The following is a 26,893-nucleotide window of genomic DNA, read 5'->3' on the forward strand; positions in this document are numbered from 1 at the left end:
TCTGCGGCAAATATAGGCCTTTCGTGAGATTGGAGGTAACGTACATCAGCAGGAGTCCAGTCGGAGTCACGTGCCGGGTTGACGATCAGAAAAGATGAAAGCAAAACCATTTTGATCTTCAGGAATTATAAAATTATCCAGCGAGACTCTCCAGACAATTCCGTGGTTCAGAAAAAAGACGTGGGAAAACAAACTGAAAGTCTGCAAATTGAGTCTAAATTAAACTAAAAATCACAAAGTACGAAATTGCACTTCTTTTTACTAAACTATCGTTGCAGATGCAATCAAGAGCAATATTATTTTTAACGACACTATATCTAAATTATGTCTTAATGATTATTGAAATGTGACTTAAACATAACCGATTTGAGGAAGCTTTCTGCCGTTTGACCGGAAAATATCATATTTTGAGAACAGATAGATCAACTGTTGTGAGCAAGAAAGTGCAGGGCGGGATTGCCCAATTGGTTTCTATTAAATATGAGATAACAATTATTCAGTCAGAAACTACCCCTGGAGTCCATTAGATGCATATTTCTATTATTTTCCAAATTCTAATTATAAATTCTCATATTTTCCCTTTAAATGAATCAATATTCAGAAATTTTAGATTTTATACTTAGTGAAATATTGGAATGATATGAATCAAGATAATCAGGAAGAAGGAGTACAAGATTTTATCAGCAATATTACGCTTATTCGGCACATTAACGGACCGACTCATATTAATTACAACACTAGATTTAATTTTCACAAACAGTTAAGTTTCGTTTTATGATCCAGAAAGTGAAACGACTGAAGTCAGCAAAGATTAATTTACCGGAAATTCGACAATTAAACAAAAGCGAAGTAGTTTTCTTTGAAAAGAAATAAAAGTAATAAAAGTAATCCTAATATAATAAAAAAATGATTGCAGATCCATATTTTGTGAGATGCTTTTGGTTTATTTTATATTTTTTTAAATAATAAACGAAAATATAAGAATTAGAATACCACCGAAGGCATTTAATTATTAGCCAGCAATACATAGGTTCTAGAAGGTAATGCATTGGTTAATTACAGTAATCAATTATGAATCATCTCAACGATGTAAGGGAGTTTACTGCAGTTTCAACGCTCGTGCCGTGCCACGGAATTCCTTTCAGTAAGTTCATTGATTTTAATGATATCATCCACGATTCTCACGAGTAGTTGTATAAAAGATCCAGCCTCTTCTTCTATACGTAAACAATTTCGAAAATAGGTTTTCAGTTTCAAAATCAAGAAAAAAGCAGCATTTTCCAATCTAATTGCCGAGTTTGGTCAAGTATTCCTAAACATTATTTTAGTTTCATTTTAAGCCTATTTTGTGTATGATAATTATAAGTGATGTAACATTGACGTATCTTATCATTTTTGACTTTTATGAAAATATTAAATTAACACGAACATTTATTTGCACGAAAGAAAATTACAGGAGAACTCTCATCTAATTCTTCCAGATCTCTCTTAAAACTGTATTGAAACCATTTGTGGGGAATTTTTTTTTTTTATCACAGCAGCCGGTCGCACACTACAAGGTCGCAGGACCTACCACAGCAGCATCTCAGTCCCCTAAAGACGTCAGCTCCCACTCTGAGTGCGATGAAGATGCGGAATTCATCTAGACTGAGTAGACCTCTAATGTTGGCCACAGGCAGGGCATCAATCCAGTCCCCTGAGAATTTTGCATTAGCTGAAAGTAGGTGACACCTTGAAAATTAATCAGATTGGTCAAGGAGATAGTTGAAAGTGGCACCTGCACGTAGATTATCCCATGCTCTCTGTTTTCGTCTATCCTCCATTGTAACTGGAACTGACAAAGTTAGCTCTCTCCAGCGTGATAAAGCTTTATCCATCTCTCAGTTGGAATTAGTCCACGTTGGAGAGGAGAGCATGTTGCCTACTAAAGGGGAGCAAGCGTGGATGGAGGGAAGAAATAAAGACGAGCACTTGCGCAGACCTAGACCTCCAAACCATTTAACCAAAGCAGTTTGGTCGCGGGGGTCTGGGAAGAGTTTGACATTGACCAAGCATTCGAGTTTCCTGAAGATTAGATCGTCAAAGTATTGGGGGGACGGCAGGAATCTGTAAGAGGGACTAACTATCAGAAAATACAATAGCTTAGGAATTGACAAGTAATTCCTAAGTATAAAAAACCTTAGTGGGGTTCAATTCAAGGTTTTTAAAAAGTTGTTCGTGGTTAACCAATTTAGACCTAAAGATGGACTCAAAAGTTAGGAGAAATTGGAGGGCACCACGCTGATGAAGGAGGAATCGCGATTGAGGAGAGGGAGTCAGCAGATAGTTTAGTAGTCTGCTCATGCGAAGTTGGGTGGTTGAGGAACCAGAGCTCGCATTTAGTCGGCTAAAACTTCCATGAGGTCAGGCATACTTTTGCTGTGAGCCGTCGAAGAGTACAACCAACTGCTATGGGGAGGAGGTCACCGTTGGGCTTGGTGAGACCAAATAGTTTGGCCCCCAAAGAACAGGGGACGAATGTAGGCAAGGATACTCTCGGACGAGAACAAGTTTATAAACTGTGTTAGGTTCTCCAAGAGTTCGAACCCAGATCACCAGCTGACAGGGAGATACCATCCTTGAGATGCTGAGGTCGTAAGCCATCGATCCCAGCTGGAAAAGAGTCAATTGCCCTTCTGATATTGTCAGGAGTGAAGATGGGTTGTAGAAATCTTGGTGGATCGGACCAGTGTAGGTAATCATCTGGAGGGGCCGGAGGATGTTTCTCCTTCAGTTGGACGAGGGAGGACAGAGAGAAAAGAAGGCGAACAGCCCCTTTACTGTCAAATTCGCTGAATTTAGCATTAACAGCCTTCTTTAAGTTAGGTGGTCGAACATTGTTCGGGGTTGAGCTGATGATCGACCTGAGATGAACGGTGGTTAGGATAGATTCGAACAGCTCGAACTGCCATTTTAGGGAAGAAGTGAAGGATCCACTATTCCCATTCGTTACGTGGAGGGAGACCAAAGGGAACAATTTCTGCCAATCCGTGTTGTTGTTGGATAAGCAGACATTTTTCAGCAGTTTCGAGAGAACACGGGTTAGGCAAGTTCGAGCACTCTTAGAGATCCGACCGACGAGCTTCAGCTTGGACAAACCCTGGAGGGCGGCGCCAAAATCTTCAACAGGGATCTGGACTTCAGAGCAAAGTTGTCCTACTAAGGATGTCAGAGCTGAAGTGACATCAGTTGCATGTCCAAATAGAAAAACTTTCGACTTGAACCTTAGTAATGCCGACGCAGCTCCTGTGGTAGCTTCGACTACACAACTGACATTTGATGGTCTTCAAATAACGACTTGTACGGGTGCAGAGAATACAACTTGAAGGTGAGCTAGCATTTCTACGAATTTATACAAAAATTTTTAATTCTTATAAATTAGTTCGCGTTAACTGGCCTTAATCTTTTTATTCTTGCATTTGTGTAGGAAACGAGAGGAACTTTTTAATCATATTCTTTCTGATTTTATAATTAACAATGCACCACTCTTCTCTCTTTTTTTTTTCTTTTCTTAAACCATTTCAAATTTCAAATAATCAAGAGACTGCAAAAATTTCATTCAATACATATATATTTTTTAAATCTCTGGAAAAACAATTTGAAATGACTTTTACATGCTAAGAGTTGCAAGAAATTTAAGAAGGCAGTACATTTATAGTTCTGAAAATGAAATAAAACATTGAGCTTTTCTGAAATTTGTAAATTTTAGAAAATCTATTGCTTGCTTTAATTGACGATAATCATATTCTTAATTTTAATAAACAGCAATCAACATAACAGGATCTACGTAAACTTTTATTTCTTTAAGCCATTCATTTCTGGTGAGCCTTTATACCTGGCACATATAAAGGTTATTTAACTTCTCTTCCGTATTGCAAAAAGCCCTGTCTTCATTATTCATTTTACTTCTATATCACAATATTTCAAGCAAACTACAACGCTCTTCTTTGATAAGACTATTTTGTTTAAGGTAATCTTCAAGTTTACAGAGGTAAAAAAGTAAATAAAAATATACAAGGGAAATAACTTAATGTCTTACTGGTATTATCCGTACTACTCTGAAAAGGTTTTTTTTTTTAAGCTGTTTATAAATAAATCACACACTTTTTTTTTTTAAACAAGTTTGCATGGTGCTAAACAATCCTCGCAGGTAAACTTATTCCTAATAAGCCGACGGCGCGCACACCATTCCAACATTTTGTCTTGAACTGCTGCATAATTCATTAATATTCCAATATTCTTGTAAAATTAATTGACGAGTGAGGATTTCATTTTGAGGAACAATAAGTTGTTGTGCAGCCGGTCTTCCACGAGGCATTTTCGATCTCTCAGCCGGTACTATGATATTCAATTACGTGTGTGATTTATATATAAACAGTTAACTTCACTCACGGATAATACTAGTGAGACGTTAAATTATTTCCCTTGTATATTTTTATTTACTTTTTTTACCTCCCTAAACTTGAAGATTACCTTTGTTTAATATGTTTCTTCAGCTTTCGCTAAAAACATACAATAAAAAATTAATTTCCATCATTAGAACTCAACTACTCTGTGATCATATAAAAGCTTTCCTCTAAATCAGTGTTTCACAAAGTGGGAGGTACCACCGAACGACCTCTAGAGGTGGTGGAAAGTTTTATATAGGTTGTACGGACCAAAGGGAGCTGTTTATAAGGGTACGATCGATGCATCTGTGTGTGTGTGTGTGTATATTAAAATCTATTTGTCTTGTTTAAATAATAGGAAAAAATTAATAAATGTAATATGGTGAACTGCTTCGTAGTCACTGTTGCAACACATCAAACACAATTCGGAATATAAAGATAAATTTCAACTGGTATCTCTAACAAAGACGTGTTTGGGCTTTACAGGAGCCATGAGAAAAGGGTTGGGTCAATAACTAAAGTCACGCAATGATGCGTTAAATATTCGCTTATATTAGGGCGGTGTTGCGGCAAGTAGTCGCCTGCATCAAGATTGTACTCGGAACTAAATTAGTCAATCCTTATATTACGTATATGTATATTAAAAGAAAAGCGGCAAGCTGGCATTATCGTTAGCACATTGGATAAAATGTTTAGCGGCAATTAACCGGCCCTTTACATTCTGAGTTCAAATCCTACCGAGGTCAACTTTGTCATCCCTTCGAGGTCGATAAAATAAAGTACCAGTCAAGCACTGGAGTCGATGTAAGAGTCTTCTCTTCTCAAAGTTGCTGGCTTCGAACCCTGCAACGAACTAGTGTCCCGTTCAAAGCGAATGTTATGATCTCGATCTCGCCATAGAAACCAAGTAACCGACCTTATGAGTGTTAGGGCTCAAGAAATAATAAAAATAATAAAAGGAACATTGGCAGAAAACAAATGGTGAAAGTTGAAAGAAATTTGAGAAATATCAACTTTTGGTGTCGATGGCTTTCTACACAAACAATTTAGCTTCTGATGTAAAACATAAAAATAAAAATATATATCGATTAATTTATGGACAGCGTATAGAACGAAATATTTCGTTGAATAATTTATACAAACGAAAAACAAAAACAAAAAAAGGAGAAAGAAAAACAAAAAAAACACATCAATGCAGCACCAAGTGCTTTATTTAGTCCCACATCCGAAGGTTCAACAGAACCTAATGAAACAAGCCAACACGCTCGTGGCATTACTATGGGTGATGGCTAGGCTAAGGTGTTGGAAAAGCCAAGCATCCTTACGGGCATCACCTGACACCTCAGTAAGGCGAGCCGCCAACAATGGCAAGAACATCGTCGTTAGCGGCCCAGCCCCTCAAAACGCCACAGACTAGATTGGAAGAGATAGTTCATAGCCAGATCCCGATACTTCAGGGTTTTGTTCCGTTCAGCTACGGAAGCAGTGACTCTCCTATTAACCGTCTGGGCAAAGCAGCCTGGTTGCGGGACTCTGGAAAGAGTCTAACACTGACCAAGCAAGTATTCGAGTTTCCTGAAAATTAGGTCGTCAAAACATTGGAGAGACAACGATAATCTATGAGGGACTAACTCTGAGAAAATAAAACTTAGGAATCGACATTCCTGGAATCTTTAATTGGAGAAATCATTATTTTAAATCAGTGGAGCTGTGTAATCAGGCCTTCAGTTGAGCGGCGACCAAAATTCTGACGCCTCAGTAAGTAAATGGAAAAATGAATTTAACAGTTTTCGTGTTTTTAAATGACTAAAATGGTTTTTCCGTGATGTCATTGCTTTACCTACAATTCACTGTCTCAACTTAAGCTATTTGCTCGCCGAGTACAACTCCAATATTTCACATTACTCTTTACTCTTTCATTTGTTTCAGTCATTTGACTGCGGCCATGCTGGAGCACCGTCTTTAGTCGAGCAAATCGACCCCAGGACTTATTCTTTGGAAACCTAGTACTTATTCTATCGGGTGTCTTTTGCCGAACCGCTAAGTTACGGGGACGTAAACACACTACCATCGGTTGTCAAGCGATGCTGGGGGGACAAACACAGACACACAAACATACACACACACTTTAACACATACTTTTTTTCTTTTTAATGAATTTATCAACAGTAGCGAGATCCGTGAATATAAATCTATTAGGTTATTTCTGAAAAAGAAATCCAACAAAATCGGACCAGAAGTGTGTATGGATGGGGGTGGCTTAATAAATTTTCTAAAAATTTTTTACCATAAAAAGCTCTCCCTCGTCATTTGTAAGGGTATGGAGAGAAAAAAAATTTGATCCCCATCAAAACAGAAAAAATCCAACTCATGTGGGTGGGTGTGTTATTCCGAAAAAGTCCGCTAAGGTTATTCTATTGCGAAATTTGCCCGGTGACGACGGGATACTCAGCTAGTGCATGTGTGTGTGTGCGTGTGTGTATAAACAAGTAGAAGTGTGTATATTTATATATATAAACAAGTATAAACATGCATATAATATGTATGCATGTACATTTTTCCTTCCGTTGTAAAAAAAAAAAACGCATGGGCGCATGGATTTCGACTGAGGTTTTCAACAATGAAAAGTGATCTATTTGATATTGGATTTGCGGAAAACACTAAAAACTGAGGTTAATGTTATTAATAATTATATTCGCAGTTTAGGGTTTTTCCGAATTTATCGAAACCAGCACTATTAGTCACAGGAATGATCGAATAGCAATTTTGACCCAATTCAATTAAATCAACTACCAGTCAGTTAGGTTACTAAGCCGGTTATTATGCATTGTTGCAAGCAAATTTCACTACATTTCAAACTGCACTCTCCCCAAAACTACTTGCACTACAATGAATCAACAACAAGTGATCCTTAAACAATATATTGAAAAAAGTATTTTAAGGTGCGGCAAAGAATTAAGATATACAATTTAAGGCTTTAGGAAATCGATGCTAATGGTTCGGTATCTTGAAAAACGAGTTGTCCCTAATGTTGTTACATACATCAACTATGCTTAATAGAACAAGACAAACAATAATTTTCCTATGTTCTTTTTTTCTGAATTATGACTCTATCTTTTATTTGTTTGTCATAGAACTACGGCCATGTTGGAGCATAGCTTTGAAGGGTTTAGCCGAACAAATCGACCCTAGTACTTCTTTTTTTTTTTAAAGTCTGGTACTTATTCTCTTGATCTCTTTAAAAAGAGACCAAGAGAATAAGTACCGAATCGATAAAATACGGGGACGTAAACAAACCAACACCGGTGTGTTAAGTGGTGGTGGGGGACAAACACACATGACAGGCTTCTTTCAATTTCTGTCTACCACATCCACTCACAGGACTTTGGTCAGCCTGGAGCTATAGTAGAAGTTACTTGTCCAAGGTACCACGCAGTGGGACTGAACCCGGAACTATGTAGTTGGGAAGAAAATTTCTTGTCACGCCTAAACTTTTTATACAAAGTGCGCCAGTAAGTTTTAAATTTCTATGTACTAGTGACTTTTTTGTTTGATCTTCAATATGCAACGAATTCAAAAGTATTGAAAACTATTGCTCTAAACCGTCGTTCGACCTGCTACAGTCTTCCTAAAAGCTAAAATCTTCATAAAAGTATACCCTTCCATCTTGAAAAGAGAAGGAAATATTGGATAAGAGGCATAGCGATAGAAGTGCCCCCCCCCCCACATCCGAATTTGTTTCCTTATGACTTTCTGAGAATGGATTTTTTTTAATGAAATTTTCTACAAATATCTTCAAGATGGTATAGATTACGATTATATCGAATATTTGTCGTGAAAAACTTTTTCAGAGTTGGGTAGGTGGAGACGGAGTTTTGAATAATTCTCGTGCTTCGGCTTTGTTTGATCATAACTTTCAGAAAAGTGGGTATTTATTTAAAGATATTTTCTACAAATACTTTTTTCAGATGCTATTAGGTTGTCAAGAAAGTTCTTGCGGTTTTTAACCTTTAAATTCAGATGCACATATCTCGGCTCAAACAAAACTTTATTAATCTAAATAAACACCATCAGAATCAACCCACTTTTACCAACGCGAAACAAGTTTATATATTTCAGTAGCGTAAAAATCCTGCGTTCTGGTGGCGATGAAGTCGTTGAAGGCGTGTCCGACATCGTCTTGGTTTTTGAAGCATTTCTCACGCAGGAAGTTGTCGAGATGCATGAAAAAGTGGTAGTCGGTAGGTGAGAGGTCTGGTGAGTATGACGGATGAAGCAGTTTCGTAGCCCAATTCGTTCAACTTCTGCAGGGTCAGTTGTGCGATGTGTAGCCGAGCGTTGTCGTGGAGAAGAATTGGTCCTTTTCTATTGACCAATGCTGGCTGTTGTTGTTGGAGTTTCTTATGCATTTCATCCATTTGCTGACAGTACTTCTCCGCTGTAATGGTTTCGCCTGGATCCAAAAAGCTGTGATGGATGAGACCGGCCACAGACCACCAAACAGTCTCTATGACATTCTATTGGTGCAACTTTGGCTTCGGGAAGTGCTGTGGAGCTTCGTCGGCGTTGCCGGTTGTTGTAAAGAATCCACTTTTCATTGCAAGTCACAGTCCGGTCAAGAAACGGGTCGTTCTTGTTGCGTAGAAGGGAAGACGACACTTCAAAACAGCGTTTTTTTTTGTTTTGTTTTTTTGTCGTTCAATTCGTGCGGCACTCATTTCTCAAGTATTTTTGTTTTTCCAATCTCTTTCAAGTGGCTGGAAATCGTCGTACACGTTACGTCTGTAGTAACGCCGTGCGCATGCGTAGTCTTACGCATGCGTGGAATTCAACAACCAAGCTTTCCCGCTTTGATTGATCTTTTTCTTGCTGGCCAGCGATTGAGCAAGGACGTATCTAGTTGTCTCTCCATCTTTCGAACTCACGCTGGACAGCTCACATCAATATACCAACGTCCCAACAACCATGTTCTCACACACCGAAGACGTCTCAACAAACAAGATTAAAGATGTATATTTTCCACCATGAATAAATATTATTTGTGCTGATAGTCTGGAGTTCAGCGTTCCGTTCAATACTTAATTTAATATAGGAAAGTCAGGTGTACATCTAATGATGTATAACCCACTTTCCTATACGTCTAATTCAGAAGCAGGCTCTCAAACAGTTGTGTGTGGATTGGCTTCGACGAAGGCTCTTAGTTGATCGTTGTCAACATCCGATGGCCGACCACTACGCTTATCACTTTCAAGACTCTCGTCACCGCTACGAAATTTCTTGAACCCCTATTGTGCTGTACGTTCATTAGTGGTTCCTGGGCCAATCGCATCGTTGATATCGTGAACTGTTTCAGCAGCTTTTTGGTCTAGCTTGAACTGGAATCAGAAAATTGTGCGAATTTGCTTTTTGTCCATGTTGTATTCAACGTTCCGGAAAAAAAAATGGCCTAATTATTAAGAAAGAAAAAGAGTAACACGATTAGATAGAGCGAAAAACAGGATTTAAAATTATATATAAAGTCAAAGTAATTTAATGAAAATTAATTTGAAAATACATCATTTAAAACCAAAATTAAAAATTCCGCAAGAACTTTCTTGACAACCTAATATTATATTGGAATTTAATGTGAAAAAAAAAAATGGAGGCAGGTGTGGATATTTCTTGCACTTTAACTTTGTTTCCTCATACGTTTTGATGATGTAGTTTACAATTATGTCGAGAAAATAATTACATTCGTATCGAGACGTGTGAATTATTCGAAACTCCTCGTCTCCCTCGACACCTTCCGCAGAAAATTTTCACCACGATATAATCGTCATCGACACCACTTAAAAGATATTTGGAGAAAACTTCATTAAAAAAAAAAATTTTTTTTCAGAAATTTATGAGGAAACAAAGTCATTGGGGCTCAATTCTGTAGTTGTGTCAGATGAGGTAGTCAAAGATACATAGTATCTGAGAGTTGGACGGGATGCTTATCATAGCTATGCTCATTAGGGCTTACCTAGAGTTAAAGAACAATACGAAGATTTACTAGAATATAATATACAGAACTATTTGACTATATCCAGTTAATTCGAACAGTGTTACATAATTTGTTGTTTTCATTCATAACGAAGAGCCTGTGAATTTAACTATCACTTTAAATTAATAAACCTTAAAACACTAACTGTATAAATGCGCGCATGTTGTGTGTGGATAGGTTTGTGAGTGTTTATGTGTATGTTAGCATATATTTTCGTTGCAAGTAAGAATCAATTCATGGACACATTGACTTCAACTTCTCCACGCATTGAACTGCATAACAAAATGTAATGGAACTAATGTCTTTCATAGTTCTTCATAACAATGTTGGGATCTTTCTGATTTGGCCGGCGCCACTTTTTATTTATGTTTTATTTAGTGTGTTTTCTACCGAAACACTTTAAAACTTATCGTAGCAAAACATTTTTTTTGTAATGTTTGAATACAAATTCGTTTTAGATTGGAAGACTTTTGTATTATTGCGGACCTTAACTCGCTGTTGTTGTTTAACCATAGTTTATTCCTCACCATAACCGATCTAGGAACTTAAGGCATTCCCGCCGTGACGATCCGGGTTTTTTTCTTTCTCCGGGCATAGTGCCCTATTGACATTATTTATATGTGTCCTTTTATAAGGCGGTATGATGACTTGAGAAAAAGTTATCGCAGGAGGAACGACCGCATAAAAGTTGCTATCGTTGGTCGGAGGACTTTGTTCTTACTGTGTAGCGGAAATCAGTTTTGATCGAGCATTGACTGCGACACGCGAATGGTCCACAGAACGGCAATCTGCAACTCAGCGCCTTGGTATCGAAGACCGCTTATGATACTGCTTCCCCTAGAATAAAGATGACGAACTTCTTTAGTTCTGAAGCGAAGGTACAAAATAGAGGTATAATCTAATTAAGGGCATTGAACTTATTATATTCACTAAAACCACAAAAAGGATACTGAGAACTTAATATAACAGTAGTGAAGGGCGAAAGGGAATCTCCATCCTCGAGCGCATATGTGAAAGATCGCAAAATATCCTCTTGCTTATCAAAATTATCATCACAGGGTGTTTGAGAACCCTTGCCACGCCACTGCTGAGGATCTAATTAAGGTGTAAAAAAATAACTGAATGCTAAACCTCTTAATCTCTAATATAGCAATCTCACATATCTAATATTACTGAAGCTCTTATCACAAAAACTAGGTAGGCTTCCTCCTTATCGAAGCTTTGTCTTATTGAAAATATTTCCACCCTGCTCTGTTGCAGAAATTTTATGAAACTCAATACAATGGAGTACAGCTAATGTTAAACAAGTAAACATCTTGGACTGCAAACAAAAGTCTATTCAACTGGCTGGTAAATTTTCGTTCATGAACACTCTCCAACCACGAGCTCTTCTACCTACATGGATAACTGCACCTCTAAACTAATGTCTATTTCTTCATCCAGTCAACTATACTGTGCTGTATAATTAAAAATTTAAAGCGGAATAAATTGTATTGACTTGTACGTGCTGTTTTTGAAGGAGTTACGAAAAGTTATATTGTAACTTCTCGACATGCCAAAATGTCTGCTAGGAATATATAGACAAACCGGGATTTTTTTTTTTTTTTTTTTTACTAATTACTTACAAAAAATTATTTTTTCTATGTGCCGGCCAAAAAGAAAAGATCCATTTTAGTATTTTTATTTCGAATATGGTGTTAATTTGGATTTGGAAACTTGAATGAGAACATGAATCTATGGCAATTATTAACGCGAAACCCACCCCTCTCAAAACTGCATCATTCTAGAATTCTCTGTCTTCCACTTCCACAATATTTTGTCTTTCAAATTACCATTAAACCATTCCAATCATATGCATCCATTCATCTCCTACCTTTCACTTCAGGAAAGCTATCTCAGACTGTGTGAAACGTCCTTTTTTCTGGTTCATCAAAAAGTTATGATTCGCATTCGGAATTTGGTTGTCAACAAATGGCTAAAAATGAGCGACCTAACCAATACAAGTTATTAAAACATGGGGATTTTTCACAGTTTAAGAATTGCGACACAAATGTCTACTCATATATTTGTTGGAATCTTAATTCTTTGTTTTTTTTTTATTCCTTATCTCTTACTTGTTTCAGTCATAAGATTGCGGCTATACTTGGGTATCGCCTTGAAGGGTATTAGTCGAACAAATCGATCCCAGCATTTATGGTTTTTTAAAGTCTCGTATTATTCTATTTGACTTTTTTGCCTAATTGCTAAGTTACATGGACGTAAACAAACCAGCACCGGTTGTCAAGCGGTAGTGAGGTACAAGCAAGTATACACACACACTCGACGGCTTCTTTCAATTTCCATCTACCAATTCCACTCACAAGACTTTAATCGGCCCGCGGCTACAGTAGAAGTCCTACTGCGTGGTCTAAGTTGCCACGTAGTTGGACGGAGCAGTAAATTATTTCGAACCAAAAGTTAAGTACATTTGAGGAGAAATGTTTGGAAAATAGTTTGTATTTATCATTTTTATTTCTAGAAACAGGCTATTTCGAGAAGCGCAATAAGATCTCTTGCTTTCTCACGCGACTGAGGAATATGTTGAGTTCTGTAACGTGCTCATAAGTCATTTGACTGTCACATTCAAACTGCCATCGACTTCAACGGTTTATTGTTTTATAGTTTAATATTAATGATGACTGCTTTTGATATTTGTATCAGTTTTACATTGATTTCAAGCGAGAACCAGAGAAAAGCAAAACGAAAAATGTCAAGAATGTAAACGATTCTCTAAAATACTAAAACGTTAAAAAAACGCAAAAACAAAACATACAAAAATCAAACGATTTTACTTTTAAACAACAAAACGAATTTTTATATCTATTATTATTTTGTTTTAGTAATTCTATACATCGTCATAAACCTTTCTTCACATGTACGCATACTTTTTAATACATACATAATATACATATTTTATATATAAATATTATTGCACGCCCCAAAAAGATCGTCCATGTATTTTCTATTATAAACAATCGACTTTAATATATGAAAACGACACAAAACATGATTCATCCTATTCACGGAAATACACAATTTGAAACGAATTCGACTTCAGAATCTCTGAATAATCAACATCGACTGTACATTGATGACATTAATACTCAAACATCGATGCGAAAGTTTCGGAGGAAACAACGTTCTCTGTCTGTTCAAATGAACAAGACAGAGAAAGCAATTGACGATAAATATGTTCCTGGTAAATATATTTATCATTTCCCTTCCCTACCCTTTTTTTCTCTTTTGATTTCTTCATATTTTTTTCTTTATATTCTTTCACAAAACCCAAACTTCTATAGAAATAGTGAAATTTTTTTCCGTATGTAATTTAAACCTCCACTATCTATGGAAGTGGACAAAGAAGTGCTGTGACCGAGAGGTTAAAGTACTAATTGGGTAAAGGGGAATTTAAAAAAATAATCAATTGCTTTGTTTTAATAGTTCGGCACAGACATGGCTGTGTGGTTAACAAGTTCGCTTTCCATCCACGTGGTTTCTGGGCCAGTCCCATTGCGTGACATCTTGGGCAAATGTCTTCTGCTATAGCCATGAGCCAACCAAAGCCTTTTGAGAGGATTAGTAAGACAAACTGAAAGAAGCCCGTCATATACATATATATATATCTATGTGTTTGTGTCTCCTTGTCTTGATATCGTGATAGTTTTAAACGAGTGTCACTACCATACAAGCGATATCATTGTTTCCAATCTTCCATGAACACATGTCCAGCCATGGAGAAATATTATCTTGCTTGGAAAGAGAAAGGATATACGTCCATAGAAATTCTGCTTTGACAAATTCCGTCTGAGTACGGAGAAGTGAACATTAAAACGACGAGGACGATGATGATGATGTTTTTTTCTACAGTGCCATTTAATTTAAACAAACAGGATTATGTAACTTGTCCAAAGGTAGGTTACAGGGTTTGAAGTCATGGCCGTTTAACCAGTTGCCCACCATCTGAATCTCATTGCCTTTTTATTGCTCATTGTTTTTTTGTTTTTTTTTCCATCGCACACGTTATATTCGATGGGAGAGTTAAATGAGAAGTTTTGACGTGTCTGCCTTTTCCTATGCCATTAATCTTTGTTACCATTATTCCTGTTAAAATACACTGCCATAATTTTTGACTTTGAAAATAATGAAGTTAGTAAAATAACTTTGTCATTATTAAGCTAGTATTTGAAACATAAATTAGCATGAAATATTGATGGAAGTTTTGAATTTCGATCATTTTAAAACAAGCAGTTTGTATCATAGAATCGGGAGCAGTCTCAAGTTGCTCGGCATCATAAATGGTAACAGCATGAGTAATGGATTTGCGCGACATTTATTAGCTATCATACATTTGTGTCTCAAAGACAACAAAGGACAGATAAGATAGATGGTATATGCCATGAAAACAAAAGGGAGGTAATTGTGCTGAACACTGGGAAATAACAGCTTTGATGTAAAGGAATCATACATTTACTATTGATTGCTCATTAACCTCATCAGTGAACAGAATGTTCTTACAAAGTATTGATTCTAGGGGCAGGAACACAAGCTGCATAATTTTCATGTACATACTTTTACTTCTATAATAAAATGAATTATTATTTAAAAGAAATAGCTTCTGTGGCCCCCCATTCTAAATTTAGTTGTAGAAATTTATCAGAGAAGCAGACATCATGTGATGATTAGTAACGGTTTCAAAGTTTAGCACAAGGTCAGCAATTTTAGTGGGATGGGATTAGTTGATTACAGAGATCCAGTGCTCAACTGGTCCTTATTTTGTGACCCTGAAGTGATGGCAAAGACGACTTTAGTGGCATTTGAACTCAGAACAATAAGAGTTGGAAGAAATGCCACTAAGCATTTTATCCAATGTGGCCTTGTGTGAAACTTTGAAACTAATATGATTATCTACCTTATTAGCATGGTCTGAACTTTGATTAGTGTTCTTGCTGTATTTATCCTGACTGTTGTGAGGCTGATGTCTTCTATTTAAGCACCTTTCATATGTAGTTCTTGATTTGGAGATGGTACAAGGATATTTGAAATATACAGAGTGTCCATAAATTACCTTTACAATTTGAAAAATTTAGAAAAAAAAATTTTAAATATGGATAACTCAGCAGAGTATTGGTAAACAAACAAATAAAGTTCTATTAGAAATATCAGAACACTTCTACATGGGGTTCATTGGTTCCACACAACCAGTGATACAATACACTTTGGAAGTTGTAAAGATAACTTATGGAACCCTGCATTTAGTAGCTTCATTGGAATTGGTGATCTTTTATCTTTTACCTTTTCTTTTACTTTTTTCACTCATTTGTCTGCGGCCACCTTGAAGGGTTTTAGTTGAACAAATTGATCCCAGGACTTATTTTTAAAGTCTAGTACTTATTCTATTAGTCTCCTTTGCCAAATCAGTGTGTTATGGGTATGTAAACACACCAACACTAGTTGTCAAGTGGTGGTAGGGGACAAAAACAAGCTCAAAGACACACACACATAGCTATAGACACACACACATAGCTATAGACACACACACAACAAGCTTCTTTCAGTTTCTTTCTTTATTGCCCACAAGGGGCTAAACATAGAGGGGACAAACAAGGATAGACAGAGGGATTAAGTGGATTACATCAACCCCAGTGCGTAACTGGTACTTAATTTATCGACCCCGAAAGGATGAAAGGAAAAGTCAACTTTGGCGGAATTTGAACTCAGAACGTAACAGCAGACGAAATGCCGCTAAGCATTGCGCCCGACGTGCTAATGTTTCTGCCACCTTGCCGCTTCTTTCAGTTTCTGTCTACCAAATTCACTCACAAGGGTTTGGTTAGCACAAGGCTATAGTGGAAGACACTTGCCCAAGGTGCCATGCAGTGGGACTGAACCTGGAACCATGTGGTTGGGAAGCAAGCTTCTTACCACACAGTCACGCCCTGTGTTGAGTAACTATGAAGAAATTCTCTTGTTTGCTCAAGGTGTTCTGGTGGAAGACTCTGGTGCTGTTCAGGAAATGCAAGCACAGTGGCTCCAGTGTGTACAATTATTTGGCAGTGTGTTCAACATTTTTTTTCTTGGCCAACCTGCTAGAACATGCTGAAAGTAATTAGTTGTCTCCAATGTCTTTTATACAACTAATAAGCTCCAAAACTTGTTCAATGAAATCACCATGAGCAATAGCTGCATGGCAGTGAATACAACAGAGCTCCAAAACATTGAAATGAGTGTATTTGGTATACAAAAGTTACGAGCTGCTCCTGTGCATTTAACTTGGTACCTCCATATAACAGGCCTGCTAAAGTAGATGTGATCAAGGATTACCTTTTACTTGTTTACTTTAGACTGTGGTCATATTGGGGCACTGCCTGGGGGTGTTTCTAGTCAAACATATTAATTTTATATCTGTTGTTATGTCTCATTTATTCTGTTGGTCTCTTTTGCCAAAACTCCAAGTTATGGGGACTTAAATAAACCAATACTGTTTGTCAAATGGTGGTAAGGAATGGAGACAAACACAATATGTGCGTGTGCGCACACATACACACTCACACACACGATGCTCTTCTTTCAGTTTCTTATTTCTTTATTGCCCACAAAGGGCTACACATAGAGGGGACAAACAAGGTCAGACAAACGGATTAAGTCGATTATATCGACCCCAGTGCATAACTGGTATTTATTTAATTGACCCCGAAAGGATGAAAGGCAAAGTCAACCTCGGCAGAATTTGAACTCAGAACATAGCGGCAGCCGAAATACCGCTAAGCATTTTGCCCAGCCTGCTAACGTTTCTGCTAGTTTGCCGCCTTATTTCAGTTTCTGTCTACCAAAATCATTCACAAAGCTTTGGTTTTCCTGGGGTTATATTACAAGATACTTACCATAGGTGCCATGAATCAAGGACCATGTCGTTGGGAACCAAGCTTCTTACCATGCAGCCACGTCTACAATTACCAGTCACTAGTATCAGAAAGATTTAAGTCAAACTCAACTAATTCAAAATATTAAATGCACCATATTCTGAAATCTGAATGATTTTAAAACATTCAAAACAGGTGGTTTATTTGATAACAGAGAATGGCAATAAAAATGTAAGAGATATATTTGTTGGTGTGCTGTAAGACAAAAGAGGTATTGATGTTCAGCTGAGGTCTTTTATTAGAAAAGATGATGTAATGTCAAAATGAAGATGGTGATGACCATCATCATAGTATCATCATCATCATCATTGGTTTGGCATGAGGTTTCATTGTTGTCACCACCCCCACCACCATCATTACCATCTTCATCATTATGTAACATTCACTTTTCCATGCTTGCATGGGTCTCAAGGAGTTCATTGAAGTAGATCTTCTATAGCTGGATGCCTTTTCTGTTGCCAACCCTCATCTGTTTCCAAGCAAGGTAATATTTTCCCCATGGCTGAGGCATGTTTCCCATGGAAGAGTGGAAATGAACAACACCTCTTGTATGACAGTGATGCTCATTTTACAACCATCATATGATATCAAGGCAAACATACAAACAAACATGTGTATGTGTGCATGCATATATTCAACAGTTCTATGCACTATGTCCTCTCATAAGGTTTTCGCTGGCCCAAGGCTATAACAGAGGGCAAAGCTTCTTAACCACACAGCCATTCCTGCATCTGTAGGCAGGCCTGTCTGTCCTCCCAGTGGGGTTGTGAAATCATAGTTTTAATTTGAGAGGATTATTTTTGCCTTCTAATTATATGTATGACAAATATTAATTTTTTGTTCCCCAAAATATTAATACAGCTATAGTTAAAGCAAGTTATTGTGATTTATTGATAAAAACTAGATATTGTCCCTCCTAGCAACTACTAAACTGGACTCTTGCACTATGGCCCTATGCTGATCGAAGCCTTGTGAATGGATTTGGTAAACAGAAACTGTTACGTGTGTGTGTGTGTGTGTGTGCGCATGTGTGTGTGTGTGCGCATGTGTGTGTGTGAGTGTGTGTATCTTTGTTTATAAATCACGTGATGGTTGTAAATGAGCATTGTTGTCATACAAGTAAGGTTGACCATTTCCTGTCTTGCATGCAAAACATGTCTAGGTCTGAGAAAATATTACCTTGTGTGGAAAGAGAAGGTTGGCAACAAGGGGGTCATCTGTCAGAAGAAAATCTGCTTCAACAAATTCCATCTGACCATGCAAGCATGAAAAAGTGGACATTTAATGACGATGATGATGACAACATATATACATGCATACATATATATATATATATATATGATCACATCACACATGCATGCATGCATGCACACACAAACTACTTACATACATACACACATGCACACTTACATGCATACATGTATACACATACAAATATACATACATGTATATACATACATGTATATACAACAGGTTATACTGGCACTCCATCAGTTACATTGATGAGTGTTCCAGTTGATCTGGTCAACAGAACATCCTACTTGTGAAATTAACAGACATATGTACCCTTAATGTAGTTCTCGAGGAAATTCAATGTGACAAGGCTGGCCCTTTGAAATACAGGCACTACTCATTTTTGTCAGCTGAGTGGACAGGAGCAACGTGAAATATAGAGCTCTGCTCAAGGACACAATGCACTGTCAGGTATCAAACTCAAAGCCTTATGATCATGAGCTAAATACCCTAACCACTGTGTCCCATGCCTTCACACATAACAGGTTAGATGAATGATTGTTATTGAACAAGCTATAAAATAACAACACACAGCACAATGGCAAGATTTGAACATTGGACTTTTAAATCTTATGTTAAAGTATTGATAGTATTTTGGAAATATAGCTAATATACAATTATAACTAATTACTATTTTGCATATTAATTTATATATAGGTATAATTAACCAATCTGTTAGATAAACAGCCAATTTTAAACGTGGTACTCATTCTTATTTATCTCTTAATGCATGTCCTCGTAAAATGATATCATCAACAGAATATGACTTACCCAATAATGATGGTTTATTTTGACTAGGCATAAAGCTTCACTTTGCAACCATGTGGTTTTGTGTTCAGTTCCACTGTGCAACATCTTGGACAAGTGTTTTCTGCAAAAGCCCTGGACCAAATAATTCCTTTTGAATGAATTTAGTGGATGGAAACTGTGTAGAAGTGCATATGTGTGTGTGTGTGTGTGGTGCGTGCGTGTGTATAGGTGCAGGCATGGATGCATGGTTAGAAGTTTGCTTCCTAACCACATGGCTCTGGGTTCAGTTCCACTGCGTGACATCTTGGGTGGGTGTCTTCTACGATAGCTTCTGGCCAACCTAAGTCTTGTGATTGGATTTAATAGACAGAAACTGAAAGAAGCCCATTGTATGTGTGTGTGTTTGTTCCCTACCATCGCTTGACAACTTGTATTGATGTATTTATATATTCACGCCCCTGTAACTTAGCAGTTCAGCAAAAGAAACTGATACCATGAGTATCAAGCTTGAAAATAAAATAAGTACTGGGGTTGTTTGACTAAAATTCTTCAAGGTGGTGTGCCAATGTGGTTGCAGTCTAGTGAGTGAAACATGTAAAAGATAAAAAGAAAAAGATATATATATATATATATATATATATGTATATATGTATATATATACATATATGTATATACTCATGCATGTATTTGTGTTTTGGGTGTTTATCTTTGTGTTGCATTTGTCCTCTGACAAACAATGTTGGTTTGTATACATCTTTAAAACACCAATTTGGCAAGAGAGGCCAATAGAACAAGTACCAGACTTTAAAAAGTTAGTACTGGGATCAGTTTATTTGACTGAGCCCTTAAAGGTGGTGTTGAAGCATGGCCACAGTCAAATGAGCAAAACAAGTAAAAAGTTCTGGGTCTGAAGGAAGAAGCTGTGCCTATGGCTTTTGAAGATCCTTCCAGATTGGTAGAATCGCTGCCATTAACGAACCTATTGGACTTTTGTAAGTCAGCATTTGTGAGAAAGACTCATGAGCAAGAAAGGAATTCCAGAGGGTCAATAATCTATGGGAGAAGGAATAGATGTAGCGATTTTTGCAGGGTCTGGAAGGTTGAACACAAAAGGGGTGATGAAAGGAGGGGAAGTGAGTAGGACAGAGCTGTTTCAGTAGATGTGGCACAATCTCAGACAGTTCTGTGAAGCAGAGGCCATTATAATAGCAGCAATAAATAGGACAGAGAGAGAAGACTATGTGCTTGTAGGACAAAGGCTAGAGTATGTTGGTGAGTTATCTTATATCAATCAAGTTGCTGGTCATTCTCTGGATGTTGGCCAGGACAACTGTATGTGCAGCTGCACATACAGTTGTCCTGTCTTATGCTAAAACTGACCAGATCCAGCCACTCACATCTAACCTACACTGCATTGCTAGTAAACAATTACATCATCAAAATCTTGAAGCTACAAGATAATACATGATTAATCCAAAACAATGTGAATAAATAAGCTTTATATTTGACCCAGTAATCTGAATGTTAAAGGGTTAAATTTTTTATTCTCTATGAGTATATTTGATTAAATTAATTCCAATTTACTACTAGCACTTATTAACCCTGTTTGTATGAAGAGAAAAGTTGATCTTGGGGTGTTTAACTTCAGAAGCAATATGAGATTTTATAAGGTATAAAAGATAAAGTCAATAAGGCGCAGGAGTGGCTATGTGGTAAGTAGCTTGTTTACCAACCACATGGTTCCAGGTTCAGTCCCACTGCGTGGCACCTTGGGCAAGTGTCTTCTACTATAGCCTTGGGCCAACCAAATCCTTTTGAGTGGATTTGGTCGACGGAAACTGAAAGAAGCCTGTTGTATATATGTATATATATATGTGTGTGTGTATATGTTTGTGTGTCTGTGTTTGTCCTCCCCACTGTCGCTTGACAACCAATACTGGTGTGTTTACGTCCCCGTAACTTAGCAGTTCGGCAAAAAGTGAGCGATAGAATAAGTACTAGGCTTACAAAGAATAAGTCCTGGGGTCGATTTGCTCGACTAAAGGCGGTGCTCCAGCATGGCCACAGTCAAATGACTGAAACAAGTAAATGAGTGAGTATGAGTATTGGGATAAATTTATTTCAGAAAAATAATAGTGACTGAAATAGACATACAGCTGCTGTTATTTGCCTTAAATTCAATTTCTTGACTTTTTTGTTTTTCATACATAAACATGACATTTGGAAAATTGTTATATTCATGTTATTCAGTAGAATTAATGACTCAAGTAAAGCAAAAAATAGTTGTGAATAGAAACTGAAAATAAACCAGAAGTACCTCCAAATGGGAAACTCCATTCTGATGCATTCACTTTTAATTTAGTAAATAATATTGTTGACAAAGTCACACATAATATAGGACATGGTCACATATAATATAGAGCAAGGTCACACATGACATTGGACAAGATCACATGGATCTTTTCTGTTTGGCTGCCACTTTTCAATTTCTTTGACTTTTGTTCCAATTGATTTTCATGTTTGATGTATTGATTTAGTTTTGTATTAACATGAAATTCATTTTCACCATAAATCAATAATTAAAGAGTTAATAGCTTTTAAAGTTTGCAAATTTTCAGTAATTTTAGCCAGTCAAAAGCCACAGACATAGAGGTGCCTGTTTCCATGGTAACAAGCCAAGCTGTTACCAAGCTGCTTGGTCATTTTTCGCTTATTAAAAACTCAGAACACATGTGGGATATGGTGGTCATGACATGTACTAAAAATAATAGCTAAGTAGGCCTTAAATCACATACCAAAATTCTTTTTTTTTCAATATACGTAATCATATGAATTCCCATGTGTAGAATACAAATTCGCAAAATTTTCTGAAAATTCCAAAAAGTAAAAGTGTTATGAGGGGTTATATGGCCAATATTTCATTCATTTACAGTGGACAACACATGCAGTCTTGCACAAAATGACAGCTTCCAAATCCTTTTTTCTGACTGTGTAAAAATTAACAAACTTTAAACCTCCGTAACTTTTTTTTAAAAATTTCTGGAAAAAGTGAACTTGATGCTGAGATTCAGTGTGGAAAATTACATTGATATACCAAATTTTCAAATTTTCACTAAACTTTAAAATTTCTACAAGTGCAGGCAAACAGAAAAGATCCAATTATGCATTTATTATTGATAATTTCAGAATTGCACACTGACTCAGGAATGAAATTTGCTTAGTGGGTGCCAACCCAGTTCTAAAATTTTTTGCAAACAAGGTCTTATGGTTCTTTTTTATTTGGTTTTGTTCTTTGAGAAGAAACCTAACTTCCAGCTACTTTTTACAGCTCACTTTTTACGTACTGTTTTCTAAACCTGAGAGAAATAAGTAATAGTGTAAATTTTAGTTTTTGCACCCCGCAAAAATGTTAGGAGTTGTGTTTGCATGCCCTGTTTCTTGCCCCATGGAATTGCATTGTTAACATGACAGGTCCTTTTCTCTCAACATGGGTTGAGTCTTTCTGTCACCATTGGAATGTATCTCCATTGTGTCTTTTCTATAAGAATTTCCTTTGTCATTGCTCTGATGAATTTTCAGGTCTAGCATCCCCTGTCAAGACCTTTAAATGTGTCACCCACTTCTCTTCTCAGGGGCATTCTTTCTCTGTCAGCTTCCTGTTAGTCATAAGTCCTTTTATTTTAATAGCTTCTTCCTTTGAACTGCTGCTTGCTGGAACCCATTACTATCATTTTTGTCTTTCTCTGGTTTACAATGTTCATTCCTTCAATCTTTCTGTTAATTGGCATTTTTTGAATTTGCAGGTATCTTCTTTTCCTTCTTTTTATCCCTTATGCTTCAGTGGCTTCAAACCTTATTTTAGGACAAAATCATGTAAAATAATAAAGTGGTAAAATAAATACCCTATGTTTAGCATGTTCCAGAACTTATTTTATTTAGTGTGAATTTGGTTAAAATTGCTAAGTTAAGGCCAGTTCACTTCACTCATACCGTTGCTGCTGCTGCTGCTACTACTACTACTACTACTACTACTACTACTACTACTACTACTGAGAACAATGTGAATGTTGCGGTTTCGTTTTGTTTTTTCTATGGATATTTTTGTTTTGTATTCATGTATGAAATAAATATATTGTGTAGTATAATTAGTTTATAACAACAAACATTATGACATACATTACAGTTTTCAGATCTTTTCTGTTGCTGTCACTTTCCTATGTTTTTAAAAATTTTGTTCCATTTGTTTTCAAATTTGGTATACTAAGTTAGTTTTGTATGTTAATTATGAAAATGAAATTCGTTTTTGCCATAAATTAATAAATAGTAAGTTAACAGGTGTAGCTCTGTGGTAATAGTTCTGGGTTCAGTCCCATTGCATGGCACCTTGGGCAAGTGTCTTGTGCTATACCCTCCTGGGGTTAAACCTCTGTAATATCTTTCTAAAATTTTTATGGAACTAATGAATAACAAAATCAGATTCAGTGTGGAAAATTACATCAATACACCAAATTTGAAAATTTTCACTTACTTTTAAAATTTTAAAATCTGTGACAGTAACAGAAAAGACCCCAGTTTTTGAAGCAACAAAGTTTCGGAAATATAACAAAAATTTAACTCCACAATTCCAAATAAATTCTTTAAAAACTTTTTTGATAATTTTATTTTACATTTATTATTATCAGTTTTTGCCTTTCCAGGAACCAAGCTAACTTACAAGGCAAGTGGAAGTAGCTCTCGTAATAAAAATGGGAACATTAAGCGTCCAATGAATGCTTTTATGGTATTTGGGCGTACTTACAGATCGACTTTAATGAAAATGTTTCCAACAGCATCCAATTCCCAAATCAGCATTTACTTGGGGGAGATTTGGCATAAAATGTCTCCAGCTCAACAGAAACCATATTTTGATGAATCCAATCGAATTAAATATAAACACCGCAAAGACTATCCAGGTAATTATATTACAAATTTAGCTCTGTAATCTATTGGGTTATTGGTTGTTGAAAACTCATGTTTTTTCATGTGGTGATTCAAGATAAGATAAATTAGAGCGGTTTCCAATTGCTATACTAGGACCTATAGGAAGATTTGAACTGGGTATTGCAAGTATAAACAAAACACTTGTCAACAATAGGGATATCTAAGGCACCAAACTGGCAGAATTGTAAGCATACTGGGCAAAATGCTTAGTAACATTTCGTCCATCTTTACATTTTGAGTTCAAATTCTGCTGAGGTTCACTTTACCTTTTATTCTTGGAGTGGGGGGGGGGGGCAATAAAATGTGTATCTGTTGAACACTGGGGTCAATTTAATCAACTTAGCCCTTCCCCTAAAACTGCTGGCCTTGTGCCACAATTTGAAACCAATAATAGGGTGGTCTGTTTTTAGCACTGAGCTGTGCCTACTCTATGACTTAAGTAGACTGAACCAGTGAGAGGTAGGTATTTGGTTAAGTCACATTTCAGTGATAAAATATAAATCATAGGCACAGGCAAGGGTGTGCGGTAAAGAAGTTTGCTTTGCAACCATGTACCTTTGAATGTTGACAGACTGCATGGCACCTTGGATTAGTGTCTTCTACCATAGACTCAGGCTGACTGAAGCCTTATGAATGGATTTTGTAAATGGAAACTGAAAGAAGTTTATCCTTTGCAATATATATTTGAAGTGGCAATAAAATATTACTTATCTGTATAGTTACTACTATCTCTTATAAAGTCTCTTATAGAGATTTTCAAACTAGCTATTTTGCTTGTTGCAAGATCAGTTACTGGTTGTCAGTTATTTTTCTATATACTGTGAGCTGGAGCAGATTACTGCTATCTCTAGCTGATGGATGTCCACCACTGAGGTTGAGCACAAATAGCTCAAAGCCATATGGTCTGGTGGTCCTGTTATCTGCTAGAAGATGGTAGGAGTTTGCTCCCCTGCTTGCAATATGTATTAGGTACAGATTGCATTGATGACCAGCTGGAGGAGGCTCCTCCTGGGGTTAAAGACGGTAGTAACATCGGTTCCTATGGAACAGCCATATTGAAGTGGCGATAAACGTTGTTTCTCTCTCTCTCTCTCCATACACACACACTCTCACATTTTTTTTTTATGTATTACATGTATATGTATGTGTATATGTGTCTTGTCTTGATATTGTGTAATAGTTGTAAATGAGAATCACTACCATACAAGTGGTGTCTTTGTTTCTAGTCCTACATGAAAACACATCTGGCCATGGGGACTAGCTTGGGCAGACTAGCATGGATGAGTATCTCAATGTCTGGGATTTTGTCTTGCCACTTTATGTATGTCAAGAAGTTTTCTGAGGCAAGGGCTGTGGAAGTATATCAGTTTCCTTGCCTGGCGTTAGAAGACCATTCACATTTTGCATCCATCAAGTGGAGAAGTGAGAACTACTACTAAAGGCATCCAGGTACCAGATGCTGGATCAAGTCTACAACCCAAGAACAGGAACAGTACATCCGATAGCCCTTTGCACAGCTTCCATCTACTGATTTTTGCAGTAAAGAGTTGTTATTTTTGAAACGTAATCATGTACTGAGAGGAACTTACTAAAATAACTAACTTTTGGTATTATTAAGATACTGTAAGGTGGTGAGCTGGCAGAATTGTTAGCATGCCATGCAATATGCTTAGTGGTATTTTGTCTGTCCTTACATTCAGAGTTCAATCAACCTTGCCTTTCGTCCTTTTAGGGTTGATAAAATAATTACCAGCTGGACACTGGGATTAATAAAAACGACTTAGCCCCTTCCCTGAGATTATGGCCTTGTGCCAAAATTTGAAACCAATATTATCATTACTAAGGCGAGGAGCTAGCAGAATCATTAGCACGCCAGACAAAATGCTTAACAGTATTTCATCCGGCTTTATGTTCTGAGTTCAACTTCCACTGAGGTTGACTTTGCCTTTCATCCTTTCAAGGTCAATAAAATAGGTACTAGTTGAGCACTGGGGTGGATGTAGTCTACTTACCCTTTCCTTGAAATTACTGGCCTTGTGCCAAAATTTGAAACCACTATTAAGATACTGTCTGGAACATAACCAATGAGTCTGATTTAAAAATATGATGGAAGATTGTAATTTGATATGAATATTTTGAAATGAGAGACTTTGCATAATAAAATCAGAGATGGCTCAGGTGGTGGCAGTGATATCAAAAGGGGTGTGCTTAAATTATTGGCTTCATTACAACTTTTCAAGCTTAGAGAAGAAGGTATGTCTCCCTCTTGATGTTTATTAAAATGAGAGAAAGTGCTTTCCATTCACCATATTATTGATCTTTCATCTGCTAGTTTGTCATTGCTGTTGTAAATAATTTTATGAAACTGATTGGTGCAATCATGGTTGTGTGGTAAGAAGTTTACTTCCTAATCACATAGTTCTGGGTTCAGTCCCACTGCATGGCACCTCGGGCAAGTA

The 26,893-nt window shown here is 36.9% G+C and overlaps 1 protein-coding gene across 7 annotated transcripts in view; it reads left to right on the top strand.

Moving 5' to 3' along the window:
* Positions 1-5,668: 5,668 nt before the first annotated feature.
* LOC106884225 (uncharacterized) overlaps positions 5,669-26,893 on the top strand; it is a 42,468-nt gene continuing 21,243 nt past the window's right edge. The window contains exons 1-2 of one of the 7 annotated variants that reach the window (XM_052976726.2): positions 5,669-6,185; positions 24,152-24,406. In XM_052976726.2, coding sequence (XP_052832686.1) covers positions 24,220-24,406 — 187 coding nt within the window. In that variant the 5' untranslated portion in view covers positions 5,669-6,185; positions 24,152-24,219. Of the gene's footprint in view, positions 6,186-7,690; positions 7,940-12,712; positions 13,691-13,769; positions 14,403-24,136; positions 24,407-26,893 lie in introns of those variants that run through there. The other 6 variants (XM_089344152.1, XM_052976721.2, XM_052976717.2 and 3 more) reach the window with 6 other exon arrangements.

Source organism: Octopus bimaculoides, chromosome 2 (assembly GCF_046866305.1).
Source record: "Octopus bimaculoides isolate indiv1 chromosome 2, ASM4686630v1, whole genome shotgun sequence".
NCBI lineage: Eukaryota > Metazoa > Mollusca > Cephalopoda > Octopoda > Octopodidae > Octopus > Octopus bimaculoides.